General features: G+C 52.3%; 1 protein-coding gene across 45 annotated transcripts in view; it reads left to right on the top strand.

Annotated features, from left to right (window-relative positions):
- The window catches only part of RAP1GAP2 (RAP1 GTPase activating protein 2), a 239,486-nt gene that overhangs the window by 25,766 nt on the left and 187,577 nt on the right, over positions 1-26,143 (top strand). For 32 of the 45 annotated variants that reach the window (XR_013535393.1, XR_013535392.1, XR_013535391.1 and 29 more), the window contains one exon: positions 5,413-5,448. Coding sequence is in view for 30 of the 45 variants with exons in the window: in XM_035299337.3 (XP_035155228.1) it covers positions 5,413-5,448 (36 nt within the window). In the remaining 15 variants the exon portion in view is untranslated. Of the gene's footprint in view, positions 1-1,247; positions 1,473-1,625; positions 1,986-5,412; positions 5,449-26,143 lie in introns of those variants that run through there. The other 13 variants (XR_013535396.1, XM_054255561.2, XM_078372401.1 and 10 more) reach the window with 3 other exon arrangements.

Genomic DNA, 26,143 nt, shown 5'->3' with positions numbered 1-26,143 from the left:
ACAGGTTGGGGTTGGCCCCTGGCACCTCAGCATGGAGTCTGGGACCTTCAGATGGCAGCAGGCCCAAGAGGAGACTTCAACGAGGGTTGGCTGGAGAGAGAGGCCAATGGCACCCTTTCTCCACTGCTTGGGGGTAGGGCGGGGCCTGGGGTCCTGTCTGTGCCCACCCACCCCTGTGTCTGTTGTAGTGTATGTACCACATCCCTTTGAGGGGCTACCATTAGTAAGTGCCTGCTGTGTACCAGGTGTGACCAGCACCAGTGCATGCAGGGATGAGGACTGGCGCTGAGGTTCAGCTGGGAAGAGAAGTTCACCTCACACGGGTACCGCCCACCCAGCCCACACTGCCAGTGAAGCATGGCACTGCTCTGACATCTGTCTAGACCCTCGGAGGGCTGCCGGGTACAGCTCTGTGCCCATGTATGTGTACATGCGAATGCACCTTGAGTTGTGCATGCGGTCTGCGTGTGTTGATGAGTGCCTGTGAGCATATGTGCATGCATTCAGGTCTGTGCACGTGTCCAGTGGGGAGCTGTCGATGAGAAGAGTGTGCAGGTGTCTCTATTGACGCCTCTATGGAGTTGCATGAGTGTGCATTTGTGCACACGAGTTTGCAGCGCTGTGATTGGGTGTGTGCAGGTGTCTGATGAGACATGTCAGCATGCATGTATCTGTGTGTACCTGGGGCTCCTGTGCATGCATGTGCCCATGTGTGCATCCCATGTGCCCCCATGCCCACTCATGTGCATGTATACTTACATCTGTGTGTGCCAGTGTAATGACGTGTGGCTGTTTCCTCTGGCATGTGCTGAGCCATAGTGGAACACGCAGGCAAAGGTCCCTGTCTCAGGCAGTCTTTGGGAGTGGGCATGATGGACTCTAGTGCTGAGGCACCCCTAAGGCTTCCAGCTGCATCTTTCTGTCACTCCTAGGCGTGGCTGTGGGAATCCTTTGGGTGTCTTTGAGTTCTGGGAAGCTGGGGCTGTGTGGGCTGGGCTGCAAACTGGGCTGTGGAGCAATCTGCCAGCCGAGCCCCTTCCGGAGCTGTGGGTTCTTCTGGGTGTGGGGAAGCTGCCCTCCACCACCTCCTCGGCCTATCTTGGTGCCTCCTGGAGAGCAGGACACACCTCCCAGCCTGCAGCTTCACCCACAGGAAGCTCGGGCTGGCGGCAGGCAAAGAGGGAGGTGCCATGTTGGGCGCCCCGCCCTGTGCCGGCACTGACCCCGCCATACCACGGTCCTCTTGCAGACAGCCCCAGCGGACATCGCTGGGACCAGGGGCTCTGCAGCCACAACCATGTTTGGCCGGAAGCGCAGTGTCTCCTTTGGGGGCTTCGGATGGTGGGTGACAGGTCGGAGGGCAGTCGAGCGATGGGAGAGAACTTAGAAGTGAAGTCTTGTTGAGTACATTGGCAGCCGTGGGAACAGAGGGGTGTAGGCTGTGCCTGAGAGCTGGGTCTGCTGATGCCCCGGTAGGTGGAGATGCAGGATCCCGGTGGGGACTATCAAAGACCGTAAGCCTTCCCCGCTGTCTCTGGGCACAATCTGCTGGTGAATCCTGCAGGTCTGCGCCAGCTGCTTGTGGGCGGGTGAGCGTGCGAGTGTGTGTGACTGCAGTTGAATGTGTGTGTCTGCAGGTTCCTGGGTGAGTGTGCGAGTGTGTGACTGCAGTTGAATGTGTGTGTCTGTGTCTCTGCAGGTTCCTGCGTATATGTGTGTGTGTCTGGGATTATGTGTGTGTGTGAGCCTGTGTGTGCAGGCATGTGTGGCTCTGACTGGCAGTCCATGTGACTGTGTGTGAGCATGTGCCTGTGAGTGTGGCCACGCCTGCACTCCATGTCTGAGCTGCTGCTTCTGTGTTTGTGTGTGAGTGTGAGTGTGAGTGTGTGTGTGTGTGTGTGATACTCCTGTCTATGCTGTTGGTGTGGCCTTGCGGTGGGGGGGTCTGTGACCTCTGGGCCTCTGGGCTGCCTGCTGTCTTGGGGGTAGGTTGCGAGAGGAGGTCTCCCACCTGCAAGCGAGGCAGCCCACCCTAGCTCTATCCTAGCAGCTGCCTCTGTCCCCAGCCTCCTGCTTGGCCCTCTGGCCACTCTTGCTTCTAAGCTTCTGTCTGGGACGAGGGATGTGCTGTTTCCTCCCTGGAGGGCAGAAAGTAGGCACACAGAGGCCAACGGCTTGTCTTTGGTTCCTGGTGCTGGCAGCTTCTCCGCAGCTGGGGAACATTGTCTGGTGGTTTTCATGCTCGGTTTCCTTTCAGCTCCTGGGCTGGGGGCGTTGTCGGACTGGGAGGGGCCCTGAGGGAGGTGGCTGGGGTGGCCTGGTGTGGAAAATGGTGGACTAACGGGGGTGGCATGAAGGGTGAGGGATAGAGGGGCTGCGTTCCTTGGTAACTTTTCTCTTCCATGTGTGGGTTTTTATGTCCCTCTTCCTCCTCTTCAAAAGCACTTTGCCATCCATCCTCTGGCGGGGAGGGATGTGGGCACCCCATGTGTGGCAGATGGAACAGTGCGGATGAGAAGAAAATGGCACAGTGTGGCCTGTGTCTGCTCTTGGGCCCTCCCTGATGCTGGGGCTTGGGAGCTGCCACCCTGAGGGTAGGTGCCAGTGTCCAGGAGGCAGCAGAGGAGTTGGCTTCTGGTTGGGAGGGGTGTGTGTGTCTGAGCTGGGAGCCTTGCAGGGCAGGGTCCAGCAGTGAGATTGTGCCCCCTGAGGCTTGCCTTTCTCTGGGAGGTGTGCAGCAGATGGAAGCCTGGCCGTCAGAAAGCTCCCTGGGCACAGGTCCGGGTCTCAGCGTCACTTCATTCCATATGAAGCCCCTGTGTGGAGACCTGCTGCTCCAGAGCTTGAGAAAAGCCGGGCCTGAGGTTTGCATCTGGGCAGGTGAGGGGGAAGACAGGAGTGTGGCAGCCCAGGGCTGCTTTTGAGGCAGAGCCAAAGGTGGAGGAAGAAGCCCTAGGATGTCCCAGAGGCCCCTGTGTGCTGACTGAGTGTTCACTGGACTGTGGGTTCCAGGAGGGCAGGCCCTGTCATGTTTGCGGAAGCCTGGCCTGTCACACGGGCTCAGTAGATTCGGGTGAACTAACCGAGGTCTTTTGCACACAGCCTGTGTCTGCTTGGGGCCCACTAAGGTTGAGGGGATGGTGGGGCCTTCTGGGCTTGGAAGTTTCGGGCAGCAAGAAAGAGGGCGAGACAGGGGTTTGGGCATCATCTAGGGTGGCTGCCAGCTGGGAGGGGATGTCACAGATTCCTGGAGCCCTGGTCCCTCCAGACGGTGAACAGAGTCTCGGGGGGTGGGGTTTTCTAAGCTGCATTGCATGCAGGGTGGGTAACCTCTGGCCTCAGGGGCAGACCAGGTGATGATGGTGGGTGGGATGGGGTGGGGGAGGAGGAGCGCCCAGGAGCCTTGGCTTCTTGAAAGGGGAAGGCCCAGCCGCACAGCTGCTCTCTGTCTCCCATCTCAGTCTCTCCAAAACCACAGCCCTGCCCTCCTGAGGCCTCACCCTGGTGTAGTAACACACGGGCTGGCTGCTGTGACCAGGGTGGCTGTGGGCAGTGTGGTGGGTGGGGCTGACCAGACAGAGGTCAGAGGTGCACGCACCTGGAGCCCAGGTTCCACCGCTGTCTCTGCCTTGACCACTGAGGAACTCAAATGGGATACTTCCTCTCTCTGGGTCTCAGTTTCCCCATGTGTCAACGGGGGATTTCTACTTTATCCACAGCACAGGGATGTTGTAAGAATTAAGAGATTCCCATGAGGTCAGGAGATCGAGACCAGCCTGGCCAATATGGTGAAATCCTGTCTCTATTAAAAATGTAAAAACTTAGCCAGGTGTGGTGGTGCACCCCTGTAGTCCCAGCTACTCAGGAGGCAGAGGCAGGAGAATTACTTGAACCTGGGAGGTAGAGGTTGCAGTGAGCTGAGATCATGCCACTGTACTCCAGCCTGGGCGACAGTGAGACTCCATCTGGAAAAAAAAAAAAGAATTAAGAGACTCCTTGAGAAAATATAAAACCTAAGTGCGTATTATTAAGGGTTGCCACTGGTCAGCTCTGGGTTGCAGGCATTACAGCAGAGTATGGGCTCTGAGTCCTGCTTGGATCTAGGCATCTGTGGGTTGAATGGGGGAAGAGGAGGGTCTGCATCCCAGAGTGGGTGGGGATTCCAGCATGAGACCCTCAGGGACCAGTGGTGGAAGTCCCAAGGAAGGGACTCAAGAGGGCCTTTGGGGAAGAAACTGGGAGGGGTGTGGACCAGGCCCCTTGGGGTGCCGCTTACTTTGCTGTTGGAACTGGGGTCAAAGGTCCTGGGCGCTTACTCAGAGTGGAAGGTCCCCACCCCTAGCTCCAGGCCTCAGGGTGACCTGTGGGCTGGCCCAGCTCCATGTCTGACACCTCTCCTCTCCTCTCCTCTCCCCTGGAGACGTGTGTGTGGGAAGCTGGAGACAGAGCTGAGCCGTCCAGACAAGGGTGCCGGAAAGAGTGTCCAGGGTTTCCAGCATCCTGGAGCCGGTGGCAATTTTAGTGAAGCTGATGGTGTTGGCGACACTGATGATAGGGACAGTGATGGTGGCACACATTGTGATGTGTGGAAGGCATCGTCGGTGCTGGTGGCAGTGTTGGTGACTGAGGTGGTCATGACCCTTCCACAAGAGGAGATACTGACAGTGGGAGCGCTGCCCACTTTTCTGCCTCTGGAGAGGGAAGAGGGGCATCTTCGTGCCAGCCATAAGGGCTGGCATATGCAGGGGGTAAAAATAGAAGCTCGGCGGTGCCGCCTTCCTTTCCAGCAAGGGTGGGCACAGGCTGGGAGTGGAGGAGCTGGCTGCCAAGATGGTCTGCAGCAAACGTGATCTTCCCCACCGTGAACCCCTGTGCCTGATATGACTCCCCAGGTTCTGCCCTAGGAGCAGAGTCTGCCTTCCTGGATGGACTGGCAGCTCCTAGGGCAGGAGGGTCCCTGGTGCTGGGGGTGCCTACATCTTCCCAAATCAGATGCCTGGGAAATATGGATGTCCACCTGATGCTGACCCATGAAGCTGGATTGCTGAGTCCTCTGGTGGGGGTAGCCCTAATAAAGGGAGAGGCCGCACACAAAGTGCTTACGATCCCTGGGCCTGAAGTGTGATACCTGAATTCAGACCAGGCCAGTGATTTTACCTTTCTAAGCCTCAGTTTTCTCATCTCTGAAATGGGGAGAATTATAGTACTCATGTTATAGAGTGGTGCATGGCCGCAGCCCTCCCAGCATTCATGGTCATCTCTTCCTCTGCTAATGGGGAACGGGCCCCTGTAGCTGTGCAGACAGAGCCCGCCGTCTCGTGGTCTGGGCTGCCCCGGGGACTCTTCCCCTGCAGCTGCTTGTGGGAGCCTTCAGCCTCACACTTACTGAAACCCTTGCTTTTCCCTTGGCAGGATCGACAAGACCATGCTGGCGAGTCTGAAGGTCAAGTAAGTAGCTGTTTCCTGTTCTGTAAAGGCCAGCGATGATGGCGGGTTGGAGTGCCTTTGGGACCCTCGTTCCCCGAAGGTTGTGGGAGACACAAAGGGGCTGTTGTGTTTGTCAGATTCCAGGCCGAGTCCATGGTGCTTCCAGATTGGAACTTATTCCTGGGGTGTTCAGGGAAAGGTAGGGGTGGGAATGGAATCACCAGGGGCCAGAATGGAGGGAGTGTGTGTAGCAGGTGTGACATTCAGGCCCATTATCTGTCACTTTAATTTTTAGAAAGATAATTATATTGGGCTGGGCGCAGTGGCTCACACCTGTAATCCCAGTAGTTTGGGAAGCTGAGGCAGGCGGATCACCTGAGGTCAGATTGAGAGCAGCCTGGCCAACATGGTGAAACTCTGTCTCTACTCAAAATACAAAAATTAGCTGGGCATGGTGGTGCATGCCTGTAATCCCACCTACTCAGGAGGCTGAGGGCGGAGAATCACTTGAACCCAGGAGGTGGAGGTTGCGGTGAGCTGAGATTGTGCCATTGCACTCCAGCCTGGGAGACAGAGTGAGATTCCATCTCCAAAAAAAAAAAGATAATTATATTTTCTATCACTTTAATTTTTATGTGAAGTCCCAATCCTGTCAATGACTTTCTGACATTCCCCACCTACTGGGACCTGACTACACCCCAGGGTGTGTGTGTGTGTGTGTGTGTGTGTGTGTGTGTGTGTGTGTGGTATCAGCTGCTCATCAAGTCATTTGTTGCCAGGTATATCAGGTTTCACTTTATTTTTCGAGACGGTTTCACCAACATGGTGAAACCCTGTCTCTACTGAAAATACAAAAAAAAAAAAATTTGTCAGGCATGGTGGGGTGTACCAGTAGTCCCAGCTACTCAGGAGGCTGAGGCAGGAGAATTGCTTGACCCCGGGAGGCAGAGGCTACAGTGAGCCGAGATTGTACCAGTGCATTCCAGCCTGGATGACAGAGTGAGACTCCATCTCAAATAAAAAAAGAAAAAGAAAAAGAAAAAAAGGCCTGGTGCAGTGTCTCACGCCTGTAATCCCACCACTTTGGGAGGCCGAGGTGGGCATATTGCAAGGTGAGGAGATCAAGACAATCCTGACTAACACTGTGAAACCCCGTCTTTACTAAAAATACATAAAATTAGCTGGGTGTGGTGGTGCGCACCTGTAATCCCAGCAACTGGGGAGGCTGAGCCAGGAGAACTGCTTGAACCCGGGAGGTAGAGGTTGCTGTGAGCCAAGAATGCACCACTGCACTCCAGCCTGGGCAACGAGCAAGACTCCTTCTCAAGAAAACAACAGAGAATAAATTGTGCAATCTTGGTATGTCAGGGCCCTGCTCTTGGAATCAGTTTCCACAAGCCCTCCTTTTGTAATCTGCCATCATCTTGCTTTTCAGCACTTGAGCAATGGGAAATTCAGTCTGGCCCTTGAGATAGTGCAGGTGGGGCAGTGATCTGTGGACTGAATATCACTAGGCAGATGTGCAGTCACTGTGCAATCATTTTGGGAAACTGAGGTGGGCAGAGCACTTGAGGTCAGGAGTTCAAGACCAGCCTGGCGGGATGAGCGGAAGGGACAATGTGGTTTCCTCTGCTTGGGCAGCTCAGATCTCATAGCCACCGGCGGGAGCTGAAAGATGAGACAAGCTCCTTTCCCAGGCATGGGATGAGGCAGTTACAGGAAGCTCAGGAAACAGATGTCCAAGAGAAGCAGCACTAGGTGGTCTGACCCAGATCCTCTGCCATCCAGACAGTACCCATCCAGCCCCAGTACTAATCCCCTGGAGCTCAGCTCTCATCCCAGCTCCACCTCCAAGTCACTGGGGGCAGGTCATCTCTACTCTCTCTGGGCTTCAGTCTACTATTCATCCAATGGGAGATGTAGATTGGCCTTGCTTCCTTCATAAATCACATGAAGACAAAGGATGATGGGGAGGCCAGGCGTGGTGGCTCTTGCCTGTAATCTTAGCACATTTGGAAGCCAAGGCGGGTGGATCATTTGAGGTCAGGAGTTCGAGACCAGCCTGGCCAATATGGTGAAACCCTGTCACCACTAAAAATACAGAAATTAGCTGGGGTAATGGTGGGTGTCTGTAATCCAGCTACTCGGGAAGCTCAGGCAGGAGAATCACTTGAACCCGGGAGGTGGAGGTTGCAGTGAGCTGAGATCGCGCCATTGCACTCTAGCCTGAGTGACAGAGCGAGACTCTGTCTCTAAAAAAGAAAACAAACAAAAAAAAGCCCATTGAACTGGGTGGGTTCCCTGGACCTCTGCCCTGGGGTTGACACTCTGGCTGGGACTAACCCCCAGGCTGGTCCCCCAGGAACACCCACAGCCCTTGTAACCTGTGACCCACAGCAGGCTCTGGGAAGCATTAGGAGCCTGAGAGAGAAGGAGCCCATCCAGCCAGGCGATTCGGGGGCCCAGGCACTTGCTCTTTCCCTCTTCATTATTCTCTTCCCAGTGATGAGCTGAACGTTGCTTTAGGATTCTCATTTTCCCATCTGTAACATGGGCACTGACGAACTGTGCATTTTAGCTGGTTCCAGAATCAGTGGGGCCGATAATCATCAAGCTGGTTTAATGTGGTTGGATTCCTTCACCTCCCTGAGCCTCAGTGTCCCTGTCTGTAAAATAACAGGGCATCATCTCAGAGGGGGTTGTGAGGCTGAAGTGAGCTAAGCGGTTCCGTCTGTGCTGGCCCACAGGAGACTCAAAGATGCCGGTGCTGCCCTGGCCCTCTTGGGCCCGCAGCTTGTCCTCCTCTCCCTGATGGCTGCCTGGCTGCCAAGTCAGCAGAGCTGTGGGAGGAAGCTGGGCTGTGCTTGGTGGGGCCAGGAGGGCTGGGCCTGCCTCACAGAGTGCTTCCCTTTTCTCTCTGTTTTTTTTTGAGATGGAGTCTCACACTGTCACCCAGGCTGGAGTGCAGTGTCACGGTCTCGGCTTACTGCAACCTCCACCTCCCAAGTTCAAACAATTCTCCTGCCTCAGCCTCCCAAGGAGCTGGGATTACGGGCACCAGCCGCCATGCTCAGATAATATTTGTATTTTTAGTAGAGATGGGGTTTCACCATGTTGGTCAGGCTGGTCTTGAACTCCTGACATCAGGTAATCCACCCACCTCAGCCTCCCAAAGTGCTGGGATTACAGGTATGAGCCACTGTACCTGGCTGCTTCCCTTTTCTCTGGACTCACAATCCTTCCCGGAGAGCATGAGGTCCCCTTGCTGTGCACTGCTCATGGAAGAGGAACTAAGGGGTCAGAGCAGGGGGTTTGGGAAGCTGAGCGGGACTGAAACGGGCAGAATTGCTCTCAACAGTAATGACAGCAGCTCCTGTGATGGCGCTGGAGCCCTGTGCTGTGTTTCCGTTCGCTGATGACCTCGTGAGGGTGGTGGCAACCTTCCAAATTATGGAAGAGAAAACCGAGGCCTACAGAAGTTAGCTAACTTGCCTGAGGTCATGGGGCCCCAAGAAGGATAGGAAGGGAGGGCGGGAAAAGCCGGCTCTGGCCCTGCATGGCTCGTGAAGTGCCATGAAAAGCCGTCTGGGAGAGGCCCTTCCCTCTTTCAGCCCTCACTCTGGGACTGCGTGGACCACTGGATCCTTCTGGTTTCTCCAAGCTTCCTGGACCCCAGTGGCGTCCATGAAGTGCATGCTGCTGTGAGTTCTGCACCCCTGCCTGCTGTAAGGCAGCCAGCCTAGTTCTGTTCCTTGGCTGGGTGTCTGAATCATGAGTGTTGTTTGTGGCTGTCAGGGAGCGCACCCCCAGATGGGAGAAACCAGCCTCAGAGCGGCGGCAGCGGAGGCTTGAAACACGCCCCTTGTCTCCTCTGCAGGCTGCCGTTCAGATGTCTGGGCCTGGGCCCGAGCCTTTCCTGGCTCTGGGAACGCTTGGTCCAGGTGTTCCATACCTGGCCTTTACCTGGGTGTCTCCATAGACTGGGAGGCCCCCAGATAAGAGCATCTGTCAGCTTTATCTTCTAGAACACATGCAGCAGGCAACATTCACATGTGGTCAGTGTGGGTGGTGGGTGTGCCCAGGTGTGATGTGACTCTCACCCCACTTCTCTCTCATGCATGATAGCACATCCAAGTATACTTCAAAGATGGGCCTGTCATTAACTCCCTCGAACTGATTTTTTAAAAAAAGTAAGAAATTTGCAAATCATGCAACACCCATTGCCCTGGCACCTCCGGACTGAGGCTGTGGGCTGTGTCTGGCTCGCCCTGGTGCTTTCTGCACCCAGCATGGTGCTTGGCCTAGAGCATGTGTTGCTGTTGGTGGCGGGAGCAGGCCGAGCGGCCAGCTGTGAAAGAAATCCAGCTCATGCTGGCTTTAGGAATAAAGAGATGTAGTGCTGACTCTCCCACACCCGGGGTCAGCTGGCTCCTGGCACAGCTTGATCCTGGAGCTCAGATGATGCCCTTAAGACTCTATGTCTTTCAGCTGGGTGTGGTGGCTCATGCCTGTAATCCCAGCACTTTGGGAGGCTGAGATGGGTGGATCATCTGAGGTCAGGAGTTCCAGACTAGCCTGGCCAACATGGTGAAAACTGGTCTTTACTAAAAATACAAAGATTAGCCAGATGTGGTAGTGGGCACCTATAATCCCAGCTACTTGGGAGGCTGAGGCAGGAGAATTTCTTAAATCCAGGAGGCGGAGGTTGCGGTGAGCCAAGATCATGCCACTGTTCTCCTGCCTGGGCAATGGAGTGAGACTCCGTCTCAAAAAAAAAAAAGAAAATCTCTCCGGAAAGACTGGGTGTGGTGGCTCATGCCTGTAATCCAAGCACTTTGGAGGCCTAGGCGGGTGGATCACCTGAGGTCGGGAGTTCAAGACCAGCCCAACCAACATGGTGAAACCCCGTCTTTAAAAAAAAAAAGGAAAAAAAACTGTCTCAGACATTGCTCTGTTTCTGGGGCAGTGGTGTAAAATCTCCCTACTCCATTGAAAACCACTGCTCTAGGTCTAGTAGGTTCACCTTGTCAGCATTCTCAGATATTCACAGAAGAAAAGGAGAAAAGGGCACCAACTGGGGACCCCTACCTTACCGGTTCATTTTTGGGCTTTGCAGTCAGGCAGCCTCTGTGTAAATCCTGACTCTACCAGCTGGGTGACCTGGGGCAAGTTACTTAACCTCTCTGTGTCTTTGTCAGCTTCTGGTTTGGTTTTGTTTTCTCACAACGGTGCTTCTTGGTCTTCAGCTCCAGCCCCGAGGGTGGGACTTGCTGTTTGTAGCTGGTACTTTTGTCTGTTTGTGCTGCTCTGGCTCACAGGGAACAGCCATTGACTCTTCCTTCCCTGTTGGCGTCAGGGTCCACATCCTGCCCATCCATCCAGGGCCCTTCAACGCAGCTTCCTCCATGCACAGCCCCTTCCGCATCGGCACGGAAGGCTCTCTTCCTCATGCCCCTGGAGCAGCCAAAACCTCGAGGGTCACATGTAGCTCCTCCTGCACTGTGGGGGTCTGGTGCTTTCTGTTTGAGTCCCTCTCCACCCAGGGTCTGAGGCTGTGGGAGCCTCTAGGGTGCCCAGCTGGGCTTTCACTGTTTGTTGCCCAGGTGAGGTGGCCGTCCCCTCCCTACCTTGGGCTGAGCTGTGAACCACCAGGTTACCGCAGTGTGATGCCTCTTCCCACCTCCAGCCCAACAACCAGCTCATTCTGAGAGGGTGGAGCAGGCGGAAATCCGTGCCGGGCAGCCCACAAAGCCACATAACTGACTTTTGGAGCCCTGCCCTGGGGTGGGAGGGTTGATGGCAGCCAGTGCCCACTTCTTGGGTGCTTTGCTGCCAGTGGACGCCCCCTGGAATTGAGGAGCTCTGTGCTACGGGCCTGGGAACAGGACTCGGGAGGGACAGCTCCTGTCCCCACCCTGCCATGCTGTGTTCAACCCTGCTGGGCAGCTGGACGTAGTCTGGACCCGTGGCTGCCCACCTTGGCTACAGTGTAGACTCACCCAGGGGACTGTGTGCAGCCTAGGCAGCATTGTGAAACCCTGTCTCCACAGAAAATTTTAAAAAATTAGCCATACCTTTTGGTATGTGCCTGTAGTCCCAGCTACTTGGGAGTTAGTTGGGAGGATTGCTTGAGCCCAGGAGTGGAAGGCTACAGTGAGCTATGAGCACACCACCACACTCCAGCCTAGAGGACAATAAGACCCTGGTTTTTTTTTTTTTTTAAAAGCCAGGCATGGTGGCTCACACCTGTAATCCCAGCACTTTGGGAGGCTGAGGCAGTTGGATCACTTGAGGTCAGGAGTTCGAGACCAGCCTGGCCAACATGGTGAAGCCCTGTCTACTAAAAATATGAAAAGTAGCCAGGTGTGGCTACTTTTACTTGGTGTAATTTCAGCTACTAGGAGGTTGAGGCAAGAGAATTGTTTGAACCTGGGAGGCGGAGGTTGCAGTGAGTTGAGATTGTGTCACCCCTAGGTGACAGAGCAAGACTCCATCTTGAAAAAAAAAAAAGCTGCCAGTTCCCTGAATTTGCTGTGTTACCTTAGTCCATCCTCAAAACTGTCCTGTGAGGTAGCTCCTGTTGTTCTTCCCATTTTATTATTTATTTACAATATTTTTTCTTTCCTTTTAAAAAATACTTTTTGGCCGGGCGCGGTGGCTCAAGCCTGTAATCCCAGCACTTTGGGAGGCCGAGACGGGTGGATCACGAGGTCGAGAGATCAAGACCATCCTGGTCAACATGGTGAAACCCTGTCTCTACTCAAAATACAAAAAATTTGCTGGGCATGGTGGCGCATGCCTGTAATCCCAGCTACTCGGGAGGCTGAGGCAGGAGAATTGCCTGAACCCAGGAGGCGGAAGTTGCGGTGAGCCGAGATCGCGCCATTGCACTCCAGCCTGGGTAACAAGAGTGAAACTCCGTCTCAAAAAAAACCAAAAAAACAAAAAAAATACTTTTTTTTTTTTGAGATGCAGTCTCACTTTGAGATGCAGCCTGAGATCTCCTGACCTCAAGTGATCCACCCGCCTCAGCCTCCAAACTGGGATTACAGGTGTGAGCCACCACACCCAGCCCTTTTCCTTTTTTTTTTTTTTTTTTTTTTAAAGACAGGGTCTCTCTTTGTCACCCAGCCTGGAGTGCAGTGGCATGATCTTAGCTCACTGCAGCCTCAAATTCCTGATTTCAAGTGATCCTCTTGCCTTGGCCTCCCAAAGTGCTGGGATTAGAGGCGTGAACCACTTTACCTGGCCCCCGTTTTAGAATGGAGGAAACCAAGGCTTGGGGAGGCTAAGGGACCTGCCCTGGTCACACGGGTGGTTGAGGTGGAGCCGGGGTTCGCCCCAGGTGGTCTGCCTCCCTAGGCTTTATCTTTCTGTGATGTGGATCATGCTTCACTGTGAGCATAGGCACCCAGGCCCAGGCCTACATGGGCATGCCCAAATGCACAGTTCCAGGCCTGAAGGATGGACCTGTGCCCTACACTCACACAGACACACATACATCAGTGCTGGTCCTGATGCGGTGCTGGGGGAGACAGCCAGGTGCTGGGATGGTGACCCCTGCTTCCTGGGGGCAAGTCTCTTGGTAACATGTAAAATGCTGAAAGTGGGTGGTGGAACTGGGTGCACAGGATTGGGGTGTTGTGGGGGTGGAGGGTGGCGTGGGGCTGGCTTCCATTTATCTGACCGCTGACATTTTCTCTGTTGACATTGGAACCCAGGGTGTCCAATGCTGCTTTTGAAGCCTTATCAGCCAGGGAGTCGATGGGCTCCCACTTTCCTTAGGGCCATGTTTGTTTCCAGCCTTGTGAGACTGGGAGGGCTGTGTTCAGAGGGGACGTGTCCTGGGGTTTTGGTCTTCCACCCCAGGGCCCAAGGGCCTCAGAATGAACTGGAACCCAGCCTTTGTCAGGGAGCCCCAGCAGCGTCTGCACGGCATACCCCCAAACGGTGTGGGTTCAGGAATCTGTGTTTGAGAAAGAAAAACCGTCAGGATTCTAGTTTCTTTGAAAAGCCATTTTGCCTTGATCTTTTTCTGGGCGCCTCGCCACCCATTCTTAGCCCACCCTGAGAATTGAGCATACACCATTGTCTCTGCAGTAGAGGTAACCCTGGACACACAGCATAAGGCTATCTGGGTCCTCTAGAAAAACGTGTCACTCGCTTCTCTCCGGGTGGGCCATCAGCACCCACTGCTCATGCACGCATCTAGTCAAGGTCAGAAGACATGGCTGCATTCCTGAGTCAAGGTCAGAATACATGGCTGCATTCCTGAGTCAAGGTCAAAAGAGGCAGCCACGTAACCAGAGAGTGGCCCTGAGCGGTTAACCAATAAGGTGGCTGGAAAGCGTGCAGAGCAATTGTGGAGCAGCTGGAAAGGGTGCAGAGCAATTATTTGCAATTACTAAGCAAATAGAATGGGAAGCAACATGACTGTATAAGAAATAGCACATGGGGCCGGGTGCGGTGGCTCATACCTGTAATCCCAGAACTTTGGGAGGCTGAGGCAGGCGAATCACCTGAGGTCAGAAGTTCGAGACCAGCTAGGCTTTATCTGGTGGCACATTCCTGTAGCCCCTCAGGAAGCTGAGGTGGGAGAATAGCTTGAACCTGTAATCCCAGCTACTTGGGAGGCTGAGGAAGGAGAATTGCTTGAACCCAGGAGGTGGAGTTTGCAGTGAGCCGAGATCGCACCATTGCACTCCAGCCTGGGCAACAGAGTGAGACTCCATCTCAAATATCATCATCATCATCATCATCATCAAAGGGTTGTGGCTGAGAAGAAATTAAGCTTCCTGGCTGTGGCAATGTTTCCAACAGCTGACACTGGAGCCTCCAGCGACCAGGGAACGCTGGACAAAGACACCCTGTGATCCACCCTGCATGGCCCCTTCATTTCTAGCAGGATTTTGAACTCTTAGGTGGGTAAATCTGAAACTTAGAATAGCAGTGACTGTGTGGTATCTTCCAGCCAAACCACGGCAGAACTGACATGCTGACATGCTGGCCTAGCCAGAAAGGGCTCTTCCAGGCCTTCCCCATTCCCTCTCTTGAGGAAGAAATCAGAGAGCACAGCCAAACCTTGGTTCCATCACAGGCCTTATCCCTTTCCCGAACTGCCAATTCTAGGGACCAAGGGCGGGAGCCATCTGCTGAAAAGCTGGATTTTTTTCCTAGGAGGCAATGGATTTTAGGCTTCCCTGATTCTCAGGGGCGTGTGTGAGAGCTGCCCTGAGCCATCCACATGCTTGCTCCATGTTACCATAGCCAGTTCCTGTACATGACAATCACCCCAGGTGGCTGGAGCCCATGCAGCAGACAGGCACACACGCACACACACACACAAGCACGCACACACACACACACACACACACACACGCATCTCTTTCTTTAGCAAAGACTCTGGGGTCTCTGTGGAGGCAGCACAAGGGCCAGCAAAAAAGGAGCAGAGGTTTTGCCCAGGCACGGTGGCTCACACCTGTAATCCCAGCACTTTGGGAGGCTGAGGCGGGCGGATCACCTGAGGTAGGGAGTTCGAGACCAGCCTGGCCAACATGGCGAAACCCATCTCTACTAAAAATCAAGAAAATAAAAAAAATTAAAAAGCTGGACATGGTGGCACATTCCTGTAACCCCTCAGGAAGCTGAGGTGGGAGAATAGCTTGAACCTGTGAGGCAGCGGTTGCAGTGAGCTGAGATCATGCCACTGCACCCCACCAGCCTGGGCGACAAGAGGGAGACTCCATCTCAAAAAAAAAAAAAAAAAAAGAAAAGAAAAAAAGGAGCGAGGAACAACTCGGAGGGTCCTGGCTCAGATTCTCCCCCTTTGGCTGCTGCTTCAAGGATCTCCACAGGAAAACTCCAGGCGCCTGGCCGACAGGAACCTTGTCCCCAGCTGGCCCCCAGAGCGAATGGGAGATGAGGGAGCCCACTTGCTGAGCCTGCCTCTTTCTCTCCAGCCTTCCACCTGCATGTGATGGGCCAACCACGACACCCCATAACTGATTCATTCAGCAAACATATTCGGACTCAAAACCTGCTTTGTGCCAGGCACGGGGCAGGCCCTAAGGAGTCGGAGATGAAATGTGCAGAGCCCCTGCTCACCAAGACTTCCATTCACACAGGCATGCACTCACTCAACAGCCAGCCCCTACCATCACCAAGGACCTGAGAAAAATACAAAAGGACCCCAGCTATGGACACAAACTCCTAGAATGTGAAGGCTAGAAGACAGCAGCTGGGCACTGATCCATCCTTCCCATTTTACAGATGGGGAAACTGACCCAGAGAGGTTCACAATCTGCCCATGTGTTAGCCTGGGGCTCTATCCCACACACAAGCCTCCTCCTCCTGTGTGATACTGTAGCCACCTCCCCTCCAGCATTCCAGCGTGGCTCCATGGCCCCTAGACCCCGCACGGCAGTTAAGTAAATCCTTGCTTCTGAGTGTCCAACTCATCCAGCGCCACAGACCCCATTCAATCCAGGCCTCCAGCAAGGGAATGGGCCCCAGCAAACCAGGGCCCTTCTCACACATGGTGTTGTTGAGGCAGAGGTGCATTCTGCGGCCACGGATTCTATATACACAGCCACCGAGCACATCAGGGAAAGAAAATGGAAAGTAGGGCGGGAGACAGGTGCTGAGAACCACGCAGTTCTACTCACAAAGCACAGACCCAGATTCAAATCCCAGCTCTGTGACTTCCTCACCAAAGACCTTAAGCAAATCTCCTAAACTCTAGGGGTCTCCAATTTCTTTTTTTTTTTTTTTTGAGACAGAGTCTCGAACTGTCACCCAGGCTGTAGTGCAATGGTGCAATCTTAGCTCACTGCAACCTCTGCCTCCCAGTTTCATGTGATTCTCCTGCCTCAGCCTCCCAAGTAGCTGGGATTACAGGCACACACGAATACACCTGGCTAATGGTTTGTATTTTTAGTAGAAATGGGGTTTCACTATATTGGCCAGATTGGTCTTGACTTCCTAACCTCGTGATTCCCCCACCTCGGCCTCCCAAAGTGCTGGGATTATAGGTGTGAGCTGCTGCACCCAGTCTCCATTTTCTCATCTGTAAAATGCAGAGAGTAGTGGTACCTGCTTCATGAGGTGGCTGCAAAGCCTCAAGAAAACAGAGCAATGAAGACGTAGCACACAGTTGATGCTTAATAATGGTAAGGCCAGAGCCCCATCGTCAGAGCTGCATGCCTCAGGGACACCTGGGGAGGCATCAATGACACCAGGTGCCTGGGAAGGGAGCCACAGCAACCAGGGAGCACGGGCCACAGCCCAGGAGGATCTGCTACATGGTGGGGAATGCAGTGTGCTGCTGTAGAAGGAGAGATCCCTCACCCAGCAGAGGCAGAGGGAGGAGGCATCTTGGTGACTCAGGGGCCCCAACAGTTGGCACTTGGCTGCCTCATCAATTGACCATAAACACAACGGCTTATCTCTGAACTCTGAATTCTACTGGATCAATCTGTTTGCCCATCTTTATGTCAGCACCATACTGTATTAATCACCATAGCTTTGCAATACTTTTTTTTTTTTGAGACAGAATCTCAAAAAATTGCGCTATGTCACCCAGGCTGCAGTGTAATGGCATGATCTCAGCTCACTGCAACATCCATCTCCCAGGTTCAAGCAATTCTCCTGTCTCAGCCTCCCGAGTTGATGGGATTACAGATGTGCACCACCATGCTGGGTTAATTTTTTTATTTTTAGTAGAGATGGGGTTTCATCATGTTGGCCAGGCTGGTGGCAAACTCTTGACCTCAAATTATCTGCCCACCTCGGCCTCCCAAAGTGCTGGGATTACAGGCGTGAGCCACTGCACCTGGCCTAAAAGTTTTCTTATAGAGACAGGGTTTTTTAGGCAGGAGTACAGTGGCACGATCTCAGCTCACTGCAGAAATCAGTTTCAAGTGATTCTTCTGCCTCAGATTTCTGAGTAGCTGGGACTACAGGTGCAACACCATGCCCAGCTAATTTTTTGTATTTTTAATAGAGATGGGGTTTCACCATGTTGGCCAGGATGGTCTCGATCTCTTGACCTTATGATCTGCCTGCCTCAGCTTCCCAAAGTGCTGGGATTACAGGTGTGAGCCATTGCGTCTGGCCAAGACAGAGGGTCATGCTGTGTTGCCCAGGCTGGTCTTGAACTCCTGGCCTCAAGTGATCCTCCCACCTTTGCCTCCTAAATTGCTGGCATTACAGGTGTGAGCCCCTGCAGCAGGCCCCACCGTTCCTTCCAAATACAGGCTTATCAGCACGGTCTCTGTAGCCTGTCTCTGGAGTGTCATTTTTATCTCATGGTTTGGGGAAGAGGAGGGAGAAGGGAAGAGAAGAAACTTTGCTGTTGGAACTGGGTCAGAATTGGAACAGAGAAAGCAGGAACACCAGCGTTCACGCCTTGGCTGAGCTGCTGAGGTCACAGGCAGGAGAAGTGAAGCTGTTTGTTTATCTAATGAATATTTATCAAACTCCTGTTTGAAGCCGGCCACCTGTTTTATGTGCTGGGGATCCCTCTGTTGAATCCTGGCTCTGCCACTCACTGCTGGGGTTACACTGGGCAAGCCTCTGAACCTCTCTGAGGTTGTTTTCCCATCTGGAAAGTGAAGATGATGAGCTTCCCTGCCTCATAGGGATGTTTCAGGATGAAATGAGCAAACACAGGAAAAGCATTTAGTGTGGTGCTTGGCGCAGAGTTAGCGCTCATGACTGCAGCTGTTATGGAAGACACAGCATTTAGCTGTGAAGAGGGTCTGGTGTCTGCATCCAAGGAACTCAGTCTCCGGAGGAGACAGACGTCTAACAGTCATCTGCAAAGCCTGAGGCAGTGCCAATAGACATATGGTAAGAACTGAATTCTTCCTGCTGGAATCAGGGAAGGCTTCTTGAAGGAGGTGGCACTCGAAGGTTGAAAAGGAGTCCCTAGGAAGAGAGAGTTGCAGGGGGGCATTTCTCTCTCTTTCCTTTCTTCTTTGTCTCACTGTTGCCAATGGCATGATCTCCACGTCTGGGGGATTTGCAAAGCAGTCATGTGAGTGAGGCAGGAGGGAAACCCAGTGGCAGAGAAGATGATGCCTTTGGCCTTGAGCGTGGTGCATTTGAGGACCTTGTGGATCATTCCAGTGTCATTTGTGGTTGGGCTCTTTAGCTCAGGAGAGCTCAGCTGAGTGGACACTGACCGCATATCCAACAGCTCTCATTCCCAAAGCCTGTGCTGAGTGTGAGTCCTTCAAAAACAGACTGTTCAGCCCCTGCTGGGCCTCATGGCACTTTCTAGTCAGGGAGGCAGGTGAGAACAGAAGGAAGAGTCCAGATGGTTTCACACAGCACCCAGTCCTGCGAAGGAAGTAGAACAGTGAGGCGACGAGGGCGGGGCTTGGGGCTGAAGGCAGGCGGCTACCCTGGGTGGGTGGTCAGAAAAGGGAACCTCTCAATAGAAGTGACATTAGAGTCCAGGTGTGGTGGCTCATGCCTGTAATCCCAGCACTTTGGGAGGCTGAGGTGGGACCACCTGAGGTCAGGAGTTCGAGACCAGCCTGGCCAACCTGGTGACACCTCATCTCTACTAAAAATATAAAATTAGCAGGGCATGGTGGTGCACCCCTGTAATCCCAGCTACTTGGGAGGCTGAGGCAGGAGACTTGCTTGAAGGGAAGGTTGCAGTGACCCAAGATGGTGCCATTGCACTCCAGTCTGGGCCACAGAGCAAGACTCTGTCATAAAAAAAAGAAAAGTGACATTTGAGAGGAGACCTGAAGGAAGAGAAGGAGCCAGCATGAAGCTGTCTGGGGAAGAGCATTCCAGGCGTTGGGAACAGGCTTGGCAGGTATGACATTGAGGAAGGAGGCCCCTAATAGCAGGCGGGGGCGGAAGAGCGGACGGGTGGGAACACAGACAGTTTCCCCCTCTGCCAGCAGGCGGCACTGTTGGCCCAGGACTGCCTGGGCGTGGCGAGGAGAGCTGGTGGGGCAGCAGGTGCTTTGACCTTGGGTTTGTGCTTCTGGCTGTGGGCTCTCTGGGAGAAGCCCACTCTGGGAGGCCATGGCAGGCAGATCACTAGGTCAGATAGAGACCCTCCTGGCCAACATGGGGAAACCGCTTTTCTACTGAAAAAATACAAAAATTAGCCGGGTGTGGTGGCAGGTGCCTGTGGTTCCAGCTACTCAGGAGGCTGAGGCAGGAGAATAATTTGAACCCAGGAGGCAGAGGATACAGTGAGCTGAGATTGTGCCATTGCACTCCAGCCTGGCTACAGAGTGAGACTCCATCTCCCCCTGCCCAAAAAAAATAGAGTGGGTTTCAGCCTCAGGCCTTGGGCTGGCAACAGTGTTTGGCCAGAATGTAATAACATTATTCAATGTTCATTATATTTACTTTTTTTCTGGTAGACTTTATCTTTTCAAGGTTTAAAAATTATAGAAAAGGCCAGGCTCGGTGGCTCATGTCTGTCATCCCAGCACTTTGGGAGGCCCAGGCGGGCAGATCACTTGATAATAAGAGTTTCAGATCAGCCTGACCAATGTGGTGAAACCCCATCTCTACTAAAAATACAAAAATTAGCCAGGCGTGGTGGTGCACACCTGTAAATCCAGCTACTCGGGAGGCTGAGACAGGAGAATCGCTTGAACCCAGGAAGCGAGGTTGAGTAAACCAGTGAGCCAAGATCGTGACACTGCATTCCAGCCTGGGCAAGAGTGAGATTCTATCTTAATAAAATAAATAAGCAAATAAATAAAAGTACAGAAAAATTAAGAGTGCAGAGAGTTCCCATATGCTCTTATAATCCAGTTCCCTACAATTTACATTAGTATGGTCCATTTGCTATAATTAACATTAGTATGGTCCATTTGCTATAATCAATGAACCTAGACTGATATATTATTATTAATAACTAAAACCCACAGTTTATTCTGATTTTAGAGTTTTTTTCCCTAATGCCCTTTTTCTGTTCCAGGAACTGCATTATATTTAGCTGTCACATCTCCTTAGACTCTCCTTGGCTGTGACAGTTTCTCAGACTTTGCATGTTTTTGGCAGCCATGACAGTTTTGAGGTGTGCTGTTCAGGGCCCAGGCTTGCGTAATAGGTGAAGATTTGACCTCCCACCCTTGGATGTGAAACAAGTTACACATTCCTTTATTTTTCTAAAAAGTCTTTTAAAAATATAGGCTAGCTGGGCACAATGGCTCATGCCTGTAATCCCAGCACTTTGGGAGGCTGAGCCAGGCATATCACCTGAGGTCAGGAGTTCGAGACCAGCCTGGCTAACATGGTGAAACCCTGTCTCTACTAAAAATACAAAAATTATCTGGGCATGGTGGAAGATGCCTATAATTCCAGCTACTTGGGAGGCTGAGGCAGGAGAATTGCTGGAACCTGGGAGGCAGAGGTTGCAGTGAGCCGAGATTGTGCCATTGCACTCCAGCTTGGGCAACAAGAGTGAAACTCCGTCTATAAATAAATAAAATAAAATAAAAATATGGGCTAAATGCATTGACTCACACCTATAATCTATTGTTTTGGGACACTGAGAAGGATCACTTGAGGCCAGGAGTTCATGACTAAACTGGGCCATGAAATGAGACCTCTCTCTTAAAAAAAAAAAAAAAATTATCTGGTTGTGGCGGCACATGCCTGTGGTCCCTGCTCTTCTGGAGGCTTAAAGCAGGAGGATGGCTTGAGCCCAGGAGGTCGAGGCTGCTGTGAGCTGTAATTGTGCCACTACACTCCAGCCTGGGTGACAGAGTGAGACCCTGTCTCAATATAAATAAATGAAAATATGACTTTGTCCCACTCTCTAGGGTTGGCATGAAATATGAGTATTTTTAGGTCCTCCTCTCCCTAGTCATTGAAAAGCCATGGGTGCTCTAAGAGAGAGCTTCGAGTCAAGCTGCTGCTTTGGTGTCTTTCCTTGGCAGGCTGATGGGTGAGGCTCTGGATGTGAGTATTCGTTAGATGCCCATCTGAGTTCATGCCTCCAGTGCCAGGGCAGAGGGTGGGTCTCCATCACTGAGACCTCACTGCTCCACCCTCCACTGCCCTCCAGCCAATCCAATTCTGTCAAGTCAAAAGCCTGGGAAAGGTTTTCTGGGGCAGAGGAAGCTCAGGCTTCCTCCTTGTTGGGCTGGGCACGGTGGCTCATGCCTTTAATCCCAGCACTTTGGGGCGCCGATGTGGGTGGATCACGAGGTTAAGAGATCGAGACCATCCTGGTCAACATGGTGAAACCCCGTCTCTACTAAAAATGCAAAAAATTAGCTGGGCACGGTGGCGCATGCCTGTAATCCCAGCTACTCAGGAGGCTGAGGCAGGAGAATTGCCTGAACCCAGGAGGCGGAGGTTGTGATGAGCTGAGATCGTGCCATTGCACTCCAGCCTGGGTAACAAGAGCGAAACTCGGTCTCAAAAAAAAAAAAAAAAAAAAAACCTCCTTCTTTTCTCTCTCTTCCTCTCTACCTTCTTCCCCCTTCCTTTCTTTCCATGGTATTTATTGAGGGCTAGTGTAGAGCAGACACCATCCTGAGTGTGGGTCGGGGAGGTGATGGTAATGACTAGAGTGGCACCATGTCTCTCTTCATGGAGTTTACATTCCACTGGGGCCCCAGGGGCCAGAGGGAAAAACAGACCAAAAAACAGGCACACAGATAAATCGGCAACAACAAAAGCTCCCAAAACCTCAACCTGGAATAATTATCATGAAGGAAACAAGCCAGCAGCTAGCTGCAGAATCACTGAGGGGGTGCCCTGCAGGTGGGTGGTCAAGGAATCCCTCTCTGGGAGGCAGCATTCTTTTGGGACAGGTCTGTGGTAGAGAAAATGACCCAGTTAATCCCCCACCTTCTTTTTTTGAAGTGGAGTCTTACTCTGTCGCCCAGGCTGGAGTGCAGTGGTGTGATCTTTGCTCACTGCAACCTCCGCCTCCCGGGTTCAAGTGATTCTCTTGCCTCAGCCTCCTGAGTAGCTGGGATTATAGGTGTGCACCACCATGCCTGGCTACTTTTTTGTATGTTTAGTACAGATGGGGTTTTGCCATATTAGCTCGGCTGGTCTCCCAACTCTTGCCCACCTCGGCTTCCCAGAGTGCTGGGATTACAGGCTTGAGCCACTGCACCTGGCCTAATTTCCCCATTTGATGGTTCAGTTGTGTTACGTCATTAATCATTAATAAAATCCCCTGCCTCCTGCTGCCTTGCAGGGTGGGCCGGTTTGGGCTTGAGAGAGTTTCCATCCAGGTTCTCCAAGAAAGGCAAGAGTGTTGCCTTCCCAGAGTCATGAAGAATGCACTTCTCATCACCAACATGGGGCCCCATGAAGGTCCCTGCTGGCCTTGGCCGGGGATGGTCTTGGAACACCTTTCCCCCGTATCCCCTGTCATATATAAGGTGAGATGGACACTGTTCATAGCACCCATGCTCTCAGCCCAGCTTGCCAGAACCTTGAAACTGATCCAGTGTATTCAAAAGCAGGACATTATTAGCACACTTTGGTCCTTTAGTTATCAGCTGCGATCCATCATTTGTGACCCACATAGCCCCATTCTGCCTTGTGATACCCAGTGAGTGAGGGGCTGGGGCCAGGGTTGGAGGAAATGGCCAGAAGCAAAGAGTTTGGAGCCTTGAGTAGAAGGAAGATGGCTAGTGCAGTTTCTGAAGCTGCTTTGTGACTTGGAGGGTTTTTTCCCTGTAAGAGTAGAGAGGGAGTTGCCTACATGAAAGAGCCGTGCTTAGAACAGGAGTGATGTAGGCTAGACAGCCAGAAGGACTTTCCTTTTGGAAAGGGTGGAAAAGCCCCAGGAAGCAGGCCTGGTGGGAAGCTGGCAAATTGCAGGCCTGCAGTTGCTCAGCAGGAGGTTTGGAGCTCAGCTCCCGGCAGGGAGGGGCGAAGCTTGGGGAGACTGTGTCAACAGGGAACATGAGCTTTGTGTTTACCTTTTAGGCTAAAAGGACTTAATGTCAGGGTGGGAAGGTTCATTAACACATCAATGAGATAGAGTCCAGAGTCTGTCCGGAGGAAACTGTGGTCCCTAAGCCAAGCCGGAAAGCCTTTGATTATACCCAGCAAGAGGGGCATTTTCCCTCTGGAAAGGAAGAGCCAACCCAGAGTTCTTCAGGGACTGATAGAGGAGAAAGAGACGAATTCAGACAACAGGGAAATAAACTAGAGTTTAGTAAGAATTGGGTAAAAGGGTCCTCAACCTATGAATTTTCTAGTTAGCCAGGCGTGTGAGCTAGCCAACCAACCCCTGGCAGGATCCACAGTGAACCGGGTGGTTTGCTGGAAATTGAATGGAAGGCGAAGTCAGTGTCCCTGCCTCATCTGGTCCCGGCCGCACACTGGCCTGGTATCCCCATCCCTGCACACGTAAGGTACTGGCTACTAGTCCTAGCCCAGACACACCCTGAAGTGCCTCGGTCTGTTTTTTTTTTTTTGGACCGAGTCTCGCTCTGTCTCCCATGCTGCAATGCAGTGATACGATCTTGGCACACTACAATCTCTGCCTCCTGGGTTCAAGCGATTTGCCTGGCTCAGTCTCCCAAGTAGCTGGGATTACAGGCGCCTGCCACCACACCTGGCTAATTTTTGTATTTTTAGTAGAGATGGTGTTTCACCATGTTGGCCAGACTGGTCTTGAACTCCTAATCTCAAATGATCCACCCACACTGGCCTCCCAAAGTGCTGGGATTACAGGCCCGGCCAACTTTGGCTATTTTGAATAAAACTGCTGTGAACATGTTCATGCCAGTCTTTGTGGAGAGCACGCATGCTCACCAAATCCTTGCAGCAGCTAATAGGATTGCAATATTGTTATTCCCGTTTTACAGATGAAGACACTGAGACTCCGAGGGGGTTAGATCCTATTCCCAGGCCACAGAGATAGTCAAAGCTGGGGGTGGGATTCTAACCCAGGTTTGTCTGACTGCAGCATCTGCGTTTTTATTCCCTCACTGTAGTGTTTTTGCATTACAGCTGTTTGGGGCCATTAAGCATAGGGACAAATGGACATTTCCTCTCAATGGTCTGTCAGTTTCTAACTGCATTTTAGCTTACTACACTAGTTGCTATTGATAATCAAGGATCTGAGTCACCATGAAAAGATTCCACCAAACCTGTCTTTAAAGGACAGCAACATGGAAGGTGTGTGAGAGACATTGCTAGCTAGGGTCATGACAGTATCAGCAGGCTAGCAAGGAAGCACACCAACAGTTTTGCTTCCCAAAGCTCCAGTGCTCTGGAAATCTCACATAGTTGTAATTTACCATCTCCCAGAGAAGCCAGGCACAGAAAGCGTTACTGGATATATAAAATAGTATATAAATAATCTGTATATAAGAAACCACTTTGTTCTCTGTAGAGCCACACAGAATAGGGTTTTGGAGAGTCTGCTGGTTCTCGCTTTGAAAGATGTTGCTAAGCAATGTTACTAATATTATGGAAAGACAGCTTCCCTCCCGGCTTTTCCGCTCGGCCCCAGAAACCCTTGAGTTGGAAGTGCTTTCAGGAGTAGCAGCAGCTGGGGAGGTTTGGTAATCGGTGAGGTGGGGCCAGGGACCTTGGGTTGGAAATGGATTGTGCTGCTGGCCACCCAGCCCTTGGCCTCATCAGCCCCTCATTTTCTGGACTGACTCCTAGGCAGCATCTATGCAAAATAACACCTCTTCATGTTCATCAGAAATTTCACACACAGAAGGATCCTTCTGAATGTTTTCACTGTGGGAAAAATTATTGTAGTCATGCTGCTTAGCAAAAATTCAAAAATCCATAAATGAACTTCAGAAAAGAAAGTCTTTTTAAATAACTTCAGTAACCCAAGGGCTATATGAAGAACTTCTTTCTTCCTCTACCCACTCTCCATAATCCCTGAACAGGAAGTCAGCAGGGTTCTGATTGACATCGTGCACTGCAGGCTCCCCCTTCATGGCTCTGGGTACTGGAGTGCTGAGTGCCCACGGCTGAGTGGGATCTGTGGATTTCCTCGGCGTGGTTTCCTTTCTTCGGAGCTCGGAAATGCCACACAAGTCATGGAGACTGTTTCCAAAACCTGAGCCAGTTTAGATCCTCTGCTTAATATGATGTCTGTGGCCCCAGGAAAGTTGGCTGAACTGAGGTTTCCCAGGCTTGTCTTTGAGGCCTCCCAGCCATGCCTGGGACCCTATTGTGGTGGGATGGAGCTCTTGGGGCTAGTTGTGGGCTCTGGGAGGGGATTTTAGAAGTGGGGAAGAGAGGCAGTATGTTGGCAAAGATTCTTCTTCCTGTGTCTCTCTCTTCTCTTTCTTTCTTTCTTTCTTTCCTTCTTTTTTTTTTTTTTTTGAGATGGAGTTTCGCTCTTGTTACCCAGGCTGGAGTGCAATGGCACGATCCCGGCCCACCGCAACCTCCGCCTCCTGGGTTCAGGCAGTTCTCCTGCCTCAGCCTCCTGAGTAGCTGGGATTACAGGCACGCGCCACCATGCCCAGCTAATTTTTTGTATTTTTAGTAGAGACGGGGTTTCACCATGTTGACCAGGATGGTCTCGCTCTTTTGACCTCGTGATCCACCCGCCTCGGCCTCCCAAAGTGCTGGGATTACAGGCTTGAGCCACCGCGCCTGGCACTCTTTCTTTTTGAATTGGTTATTTATTTATGAGACAAAGTCTTGCTTTGTTGCCCAGGCTGGAGTGCAGTGGCATGATCTTGGCTCACTGCAAACCCAGCCTCCTGGGCTCAAGCAGTTC

This window comes from Callithrix jacchus, chromosome 5 (genome assembly GCF_049354715.1).
Source record: "Callithrix jacchus isolate 240 chromosome 5, calJac240_pri, whole genome shotgun sequence".
NCBI lineage: Eukaryota > Metazoa > Chordata > Mammalia > Primates > Cebidae > Callithrix > Callithrix jacchus.
Note: the sequence above shows the minus strand (reverse complement) of the source record. Positions and strands in the feature narration are given on the sequence as shown.